The following is an 8,456-nucleotide window of genomic DNA, read 5'->3' as shown; positions in this document are numbered from 1 at the left end:
TTTCTTTCTATGTATTAATTCATTTGAAAGTTAAATAAATATAAATGTACTTCCTTTTCAAGTTTGCATTGTAATTCTAGAAGAATGGTCAATCTCTCTCTCTCTCTCTCTCTCTTTCTATATATATATATGCCTCTTCTTCATGTGTTTACTCTTTATTGAAGGTCTTTTATGGTAACAATTCAGGAAAAGTATGTCAAATAACAGTGTTTTTCTGTTATCATTCTGCAGAAATCTGTTAGAGTAGGATAACTTCTCCCACAGAACTTTAAATGCCATCCATTTACCAAAAGGCTTTGTTTGTAATAATTGGGGGAAACAATGTAAAATTTGTTTTTCTCTGCATAACCTTTAATAACAATTTCCACAGATGTATTGATATTTTGTCTGCTTTCACTTTATGGTATTTGTATTCATCTGTATTTAATTTTGTTTTCATATATATACTGTATATATATATATATATATATATATATATATATATAATAATATATATATATATATATATATATATATATATATATATATATGTCTTTTTATAGTAAAAGAAACGGTTGAAGAGCCACCTGTGGTTGTCATCCAAACAGGAGTCTTGTCCTCCTGTTTCCCTCGGTAAGATTGTTTTCCCTCCAACTAGTTTTAAATGAAGTCACGCACTGTTTGTTGGGCCCTTGAGTCCCACCTTCGATATTTCTTAAACAGCATTAGAATATGTTGATGAAATTCAAATAAATGGACATTTTATTTTATGTATTTACTAGCAATGTGCTTATACAGACTGAAGTATGTAAAAATAAAGAAATAAATAAAAATGCCAGCACTTATGTTCTTAAATAGTTTCTATTTTCTCATCCTGGCGACTAATTGTTTGCCTAAACTTTAGATAAATTCAATTCACGTCCACTTTGTTCAAAAAAAAGTACAAAGGGACACAGCTGGGATGAGCTCCAGCAACCCCCGCGACCCTAGTGAGGATAAGCGATATGGAAGATGCGATGCGATGAGATGAGATGAGATGAGATGAGATGAGATGAGATGAGATGAGATGAGATGAGACATAAGGGAGGACATCTGATCGACCAAAAACGCGGTTTCTAAGATCCACCCATCCATTACGATTATGTGCCAATACTTAAGCTATTTTATTCTGATACAGTGTTTAATCCTCTCTTGAGGAGCCTTGTTTCAAAAGTATCGTTTTTTTTTTTAATAGCAGGCAATAGTTCTGTGTCATTATAAAATGTTTATATGGCGTCAGCCTCTATACAAGACATGACTTAAATGAGCATTGGCCACACAGACAAAACTCACAAGAAGAGCTTAAGCTTGGAAAACTCATACAATTTAGTTAAATATCAAAAACTTTGACTATAGGACTATGGGACTTAAAAAGAAGAAAATGTTCAGATTACTTAATGGGGCTGTAATATTTTACAGCGTGAAGGGTTGCTGGGATGAAGGTGAGGCGTGAGAGTGTCTAAAATGCTCCCCGGACCCTTCCAGCTCTGGGACTTGACTTGCTCTCTGTCGCTGAGTTGTCGCCTGTCTTCGGGTTTCGTCTGTAGGGCACGCGCCTCCTCGGGCACCAGCAGACCATAAAGTGAGCCGCGTGCGCCCGGGACTCAGCAGTCGACCAGTGAGCAGTGGTGAGAGCACCTCCGGTTCCAGATCTCACGCTGAAAGCAGAAGAGCAACACACACATTAACAGTATCAACATGAGCAGCGGGAGCTCCGTGCGCCTGACCGAGCTGGAAGACTCCTCTCTAAAAGAGCGCAGGAGGTGATGCGCCCAGCGAGACACGGGTCGGCTCTGTTACCGGAGAGATGACGGAGCTGTGGAACCACAACACCACTTCGTCCTCGTGGAACCGGTCCGCTACGGATTTGAACCGATTCAGTAGCCTGGATGACATTGACATACCGGCGGACGGCTCACCAACCCTGCGCATCCTCATCTCCATCGTGTACTCAGTTGTGTGCGCAGCTGGGCTGGTGGGGAACTTGTTGGTATTCTTCCTGATGAAAGCACGCCGAGGCAGGAAAAAGCGCTCCAGCATTAACCTGTTCATCCTTAACTTGGCCGTGACGGACTTCCAGTTCGTGCTGACCCTGCCGTTCTGGGCAGTGGACACAGCTCTGGACTTTAGCTGGCCGTTTGGAAACGCCATGTGCAAAATCGTCCTCTCTGTGACAGTGATGAACATGTACGCCAGTGTGTTTTTCCTCACTGCTATGAGCGTCACCCGGTACTGGTCGGTGGCCTCGGCGCTTAAAGACCGCACCCGGCGGCGGGTGTGCCCGGTGCGCTGGGTGATCGCCGGGCTCTGGGTCTCTGCCATAGTGGTTTCTTTGCCAACCGCAATCTTCTCCACTGTGAAGGACGTGGCCGGAGAGAGGCTTTGCTTGCTGGGCTTCCCAGACAGTCAATCATGGCTAGCCCTGCACCACCTTCAGAAGATTCTGGTTGCCTTCGTTTTCCCAATGTTGATCGTCACCATGTGCTACCTGCTCTTGCTCCGCTTCGTCCGCCTGCGCAGCATGAACAACAACCAGGTAAAACGCAGGTCCAGGGTGACCCGCTCGGTCACCATCGTTGTCCTCTCTTTCTTCATCTGTTGGATGCCCAACCACGCCATAACATTCTGGGGGGTTCTGGTCAAGTTCAACGTAGTCAACTGGGATAAGACATATTACATGGTGCACACGTACGTCCACCCTGTGACCGTGTGTCTAGCGCACACCAACAGCTGCCTGAACCCGGTGTTGTACTGCCTCATGCGCCGAGAGTTCAGGAAGAAGATGAAGGATCTGTTCTGGAGAATTTCCTCACCTACCGGAGCGAACAGCTGCCACCTGCGTCCGTTCTCCGGGACTGTCAGAGCGGAGCCGGACGACACGCAGGTAGCCATCCCGCTGAACAACGTGGAGACGGAAAACTACAGACTGTCTGTTCTGACGGACCAATGCGACACGGACGGGCTGCAAACGTAAACTGAGATTTACACAGAAAAATCATTGTCACAGAAAATAGTGAATAATGACATTTTTTTTCAGTTTAGCCATGAACCACAAAGAAATCATGACTAATAATTGCTTGGTAAATATTGGTTACTTTTAACCACTCTTTTTCACAACAATATTTTAGACATATTGCGTTTAACGACACAACACTATGATTACATGTGGAATTATTGTGTTTGGAGCGCACCATGCAGACTGTGCCAAATTCAGCGCCCGAGTAAAATATAGGACGGTTGCAATTACAGGTAGAATTGTATTAGAATTATTTGTCTTTGCCTCAGAGGGATTCATAAAATGTATCTCTACTGAGCGAGCGAAACATACTGTGAACAACAGCTCTGGGTAAATTACACGCAAATACTCAACGCCTCTCCCCTTCATCAGTGTTAATGCGATCTCACAACACTGCTTTTGATTGTGGAAAACTAATTTTATTCTTTTGACTTACGCAAATGAGGCTCAGTGTCTCTCAGTGCTGCTTTGTTCTCTAAGGGCTCTCTGTGTGCAGACAATATGATAGGAGCAGAGAGCTCCCACGGGGAGGATTTCTGCTGCTGCTGCTGCTGCTGCTGCTTGAAACATAATTCTGTGATGTGTGGAGTGGTTAACGTAGAAATAAGTGCATGTAAAGAAAAAAAAATAAAACGCACCCTTAACTATTCTTGTATAACTATAAGTATTTATTTCAATTTCAGTGTCAGTGCTATCAGAGGGTTTGGGGCTATGTAATCAACCGACTCTGATGCTTCCAAGGGTTCAGTCTGGCTGTTCGGTTGTGGACTAACTTTTAATGGATTTTTATTTAATCTTATACCCAACTGTTGCTGCACAGTCTATTTTGGACAGCCACTATAAAAAACCCTAACATGGCTGGCTTTTATTTGGAAAGTTGAAGGCAATTGTTTATTTTAAATGTTATAGACAAACTTCTTAGTGCAGAGCACTTAAGGGGAGCTATTTGGGGACCATAAAAGTCATCTTTGTGTTCAAGATCACAGCTGTTTTAGAGGTCAAAGGAAGTGAGCGTTTCAGAAATTCAAAAAAAGATACATTTTAAGAAACTCAGAAACATCTACTCTCCTTCAGAAATAGTTTAAAGAAATTTACCTCAGCTGAGCTCCAATCCAACACTGTCCAAACCATCCAGCAAGGCCAGTGTGAAGCATACCTCATTAAATCTGCAGGCAAACAAGTTGCAACCAATTATAACTCAGCACTATAATTATACTTCACTAATAATTAATTTCATTAAATGTCAGAATAATAATGAAAAAATCATGTTATATTATTCTTAAGCTCAACTTTATGTCTTCATGCAGCTCGTTTGGTCTGAGCAACAGCACAAAACCTAAAGACATGTGCTCAATATCAAATAGCATCGGCTCAAAATCAAACAAGGGAATGTCTCTTTGCATTTTTGGCTGTTTGTGAGTTTGAAAAATAGCTTACATGCTGAACCAACTATCTGAAATGTTGATTATTATTTTGTGAAGAGGTCAAAAGCAATGAAAACTCAGAAACAAGCTAATGAACCGTTGCATCTATTTTTGTGGTTTTCTATATTCGTAAAATAAAATAGTGTGAAACTCCGAACTTGTAAACATTCTTTCCTTACATGTTGTATTCTGTTTATAGAACTGGTTTAGGGGTTTAAGGAACAAATAAGTGCAATTTATCTTTCAAGTCCATGCTAAATGCAGGAATGTATAAGAAATGTATGTAAAAAGGTCATTTTCTCTAGGTTTGTTGAAAATAAAGAAAAATTAACTATCGTGACTGTTACATTCAGGACTTTCCTGTTAATTTAGAACACCAATTATCATCTGTTGCCCAAAATGAGTGCTCTAACTGCTACTAATTGTGTCCTAAATGGCTATCATACTGCTTTAAGCTTGACGTCATTGACATAGAAAGAGGTCATTATTTTGTTTTTTTTTATTCAAAAAGTGCTAAAATACATGTTAAAGTATTTTTTAAGTGAGTGATCTGTTGAATCACTCACTACTCATATTACTGTGCTGCACAGTGTAAAGAATTGTGAGTGGATATATTGATGTACTTGTATCTTGCCACATTCAGGTGAAAACCTGAATGAGCATTTGGAAAAACTCTCAGATACATATCATTAGGATGCAGTGGTGTAAGGGACACATACAAATGACAAACCAGAAAGAGACGTATAAAACCAAGGCAGAACAAAGTACGTACGGCACTCCATGTAACGACAGTCCAGCCTATAAATACTAAGTTGGACTTTGCTCCTCCTCATGCCAGCTTGCAGAGGGAGCTCAGTGAATCTTTCATCACATAAAGCTGCAAACAGCCTAGAAACAAGGAAACTAGTGGTGTGTGAAAATACAATTGCCCATTAAAATGGAGGGTGAAGAAGATGAGCACACACACTCACACACGAACACACACACAAAGTACATTACTGTGAGTTTATTGAGGTCAACAGTGCTTCCCTAGCAGCCTGTCTTGGTTCTAAAGTAAATGTATTTAGACTCGAATCGCTAGTCAGGACGTGTCAGATACAGAAGTTACAGAAGCACACTATTTAGTTTGTTTTTAAAACCACTACTATCACAAGAAAATGAAGAAAATGACTAAAATAGACTAATTAAATTTTACTTTTTAAAATAAATGACTTGTGCTGGTCCTTGTCAAACTGAAGGTCTGAACACTGCAGCTAGAAAACTAGGACATGGGAAGGCTGACATTCCCAAAAGAAAAAAATAACAAGCAAAAAAATGCTACTCTTCTGCTCTAATCGAGTGACACTGGAAAAACCATGTCACATGGCTTAACTTTGCCAAAAAGCTTGATTCCATTTATACTACAAATAAAATGGAAATACAAGCCGTGCATTTCTGCCCTGCATCATGGACTGCACAAGAGACATCAACACTTAACATTGTAATGGTACCAGGGTAACACGTCAGTCAGTGTTTATATCCCCTGCTGGTGCAGTTGAGGCGGTCATTCCCTGTTGTCTGTCAGATCAGACTAAAAGTGAAAAATAAAGCCTACAGCAGGTCAGATTCTAAAGGCATCATCACAGAATTTCCCTCCTCTAACAAGTTTTCTTACAGCGAGGAATGACTTTATTTGTCATGCTGGGTGGCTTTGATTACTACTGCCCAGACTGGTTGTGTTGATTTAATAACTGTTTGACATGAAGCGCTGCGGGCAAAGTAGCAGTCTTGTTAACACTATTCGTAAACATATCCAACCTCCTAACTGGACACTCATAATGCAGTTTTACATTCCCGACTTAGAAAGCGCCTGGAGTGGCTCATCCATCACTTACTCACAAACACTATCGCGCAGCCGCACTAAAGCCGTGATGTATGTGACTCTTGCACTTGAGCTTGTTTTTCGTTCTCAGATGTTTTCAGTCAAGCTTCAGATATAAGTAATAAAATAGGATGGATTGAAATTCCACTGACCTGTTTTCATGCACATTTCCATGCTGTAACAAATTCTGTTATCGCTATAAACTGATCAATGCGGAATGCTAAACCGTTGTCAGGTCGCTGCCAATCTTAACCAAATATTTCTTATTGCTGCAACTGCAAATTAGATATGAGATTCAGGGTTCTTTGATGAGAGTTGGATCTTGCGGATCTGTTACTTTTCAAGAGCCGTTCAAAAGACTGTCTCTTTTTGATATTTATTAGTTTTTAAGAAGCCAGCTTCCGAAATAATCACTGAGAGGAATGATTTGGATCACAATAAATCAAACTTAGACATCCCACCAACAGATATTCTATTGGGGGGGGGGGGGGGTCTAGCAATAGATATTCTATGGGTGGGATGTCTGAGTTTAAATTATTGACTCTAGGTAGAGACTTTATTCATCCTTTGGGAAATTCGGTCAAAACCTTCCCCTCCAAGAGGCCGATGTGTACTGAGAATATCTCACAAGTGTGATGTAGTTTGTTCATTTTAAAGAGACAATACACAAATTCTACTTTAAATTGTACTGAACTGGCACAAAAAATAAATGGACTTCATCTTTTCATCAAGACTAGTCTGCAAACTAGTCTCCAGATCTAGACAGTCACTGTTGACATTTTCTGACAGTGGATCAGTTTGAAAGCTGCAACTGAACAAGTCGCAGTGGGCTGTTAGACGAGGGCTGCAGGTGACAGGGTTAGGGTTACATAAGGAAACATCACTGCAGATCCATCACACCCTGGACATTCAACTCTTCCCCTCTGGTAGGTGCTGCAGAGTACTGTATGCCAAAATAAGGAGGCACAGAAACAGTTTCTTCTCTCAGGCCATCACTCTGATGAACGGCTTACTGTCGGACACAGACAATCCCCCTCCAACAAAAAGTCACCTACTTCTTATTATTTACATTCCGGTGTAAGTGCACTGTCTGGCTCTTCTTAACTTAAGATAAAAGCAATGTTTAACCAGAGTCAAATTCCTCAGTGTGCGTTGGCTAACTGGCTTATGTCAGTTGCTCACTGGAAGATGGGTAAAGGCCAAAGGCTTGACAATGGTTTGTTTCAATATCCTCAGAATTCTAAATGATTAAATGATGTATATATATTGAAATATTGGTCCCTTGGCTGTCAAAGTTTACATTACCAGATGACTTCAATAGGCAACTCCATCTCAACATATAACCTATTTCAACATCTGGGCTAATGTCATCTCTTGAACCATGAGGCAGTGTGACCATAAAGCCCCTTTGACAGTTCAGTGTGGAAGGGTCTGACCGGGCAATCGACTTTTATTGGCTTGGCTCGGCTTAATACGGAATCGTAGCTGCACACAAGCCTGCTTGAACCAAGCTTGCCATTAACATTTCTTTGCTCACATGGCAAAAGAAGTGACGTTAAGAAAACACGTTAGCTAAATTAAGTGATGGATTTATATTTTTCAAACTTACACTTAAAAATTTCCAAAAGGGACCAAAACCACAAACACAACGTAAAGGTCCTGATTAGTGCAGGTGGAGACTGGCTAACAGGCGGCGTGTGACCTTTGCCCATGCGTCACCTGTCACTCAAGGCCCTTAATTAAAGGTTGCCACTTACGAGAGGTGGAGTGAATAAGCAGTGCTTCCCTCTTGGCATCAGTGGCTTCAGTGCCCTTGAAGAAGGCGCCTAACCCCCTGAGCTGAGCTGAGGCTTTAGATGTGGCTGACGTGGCTGCCCACTGCTCCAAGCATGTACAAACAGATGGGTGGGGATGATACATTTCATTTCCATATATAGGACAATAAAGTACTGTATTATTTTCCTTTGTTCTATTCTTATCAGTGCTCCATGTATTTATGATCAGTCAGCGACCCAGTCCAAGGAAAACCTGTCTGTCTTGTCTCCTGGTTCGCAGACCTCCGTTTGTTTAAAGTCTAGTCTGTCTCCTGCCACAGTTTCTCATTTTTTTATTTTATTGCCTTTTTTGTGTGGGATTC

At 41.1% G+C, this 8,456-nt stretch overlaps 1 protein-coding gene across 1 annotated transcript; it reads left to right on the top strand.

Moving 5' to 3' along the window:
* Nucleotides 1-550: 550 nt before the first annotated feature.
* On the top strand, nucleotides 551-4,798 carry LOC125014342 (relaxin-3 receptor 1-like). Its single transcript, XM_047595328.1, has one exon. The coding sequence runs from the start codon at nucleotides 1,826-1,828 to the stop codon at nucleotides 2,990-2,992; it is 1,167 nt and encodes a 388-aa protein (XP_047451284.1). The 5' UTR covers nucleotides 551-1,825; the 3' UTR covers nucleotides 2,993-4,798.
* The last annotated feature ends 3,658 nt before the right edge of the window (nucleotides 4,799-8,456 follow it).

The sequence above is a fragment of the Mugil cephalus genome, chromosome 10, assembly GCF_022458985.1.
Source record: "Mugil cephalus isolate CIBA_MC_2020 chromosome 10, CIBA_Mcephalus_1.1, whole genome shotgun sequence".
NCBI lineage: Eukaryota > Metazoa > Chordata > Actinopteri > Mugiliformes > Mugilidae > Mugil > Mugil cephalus.
This window is presented reverse-complemented; position numbering and strand designations above follow the sequence as displayed.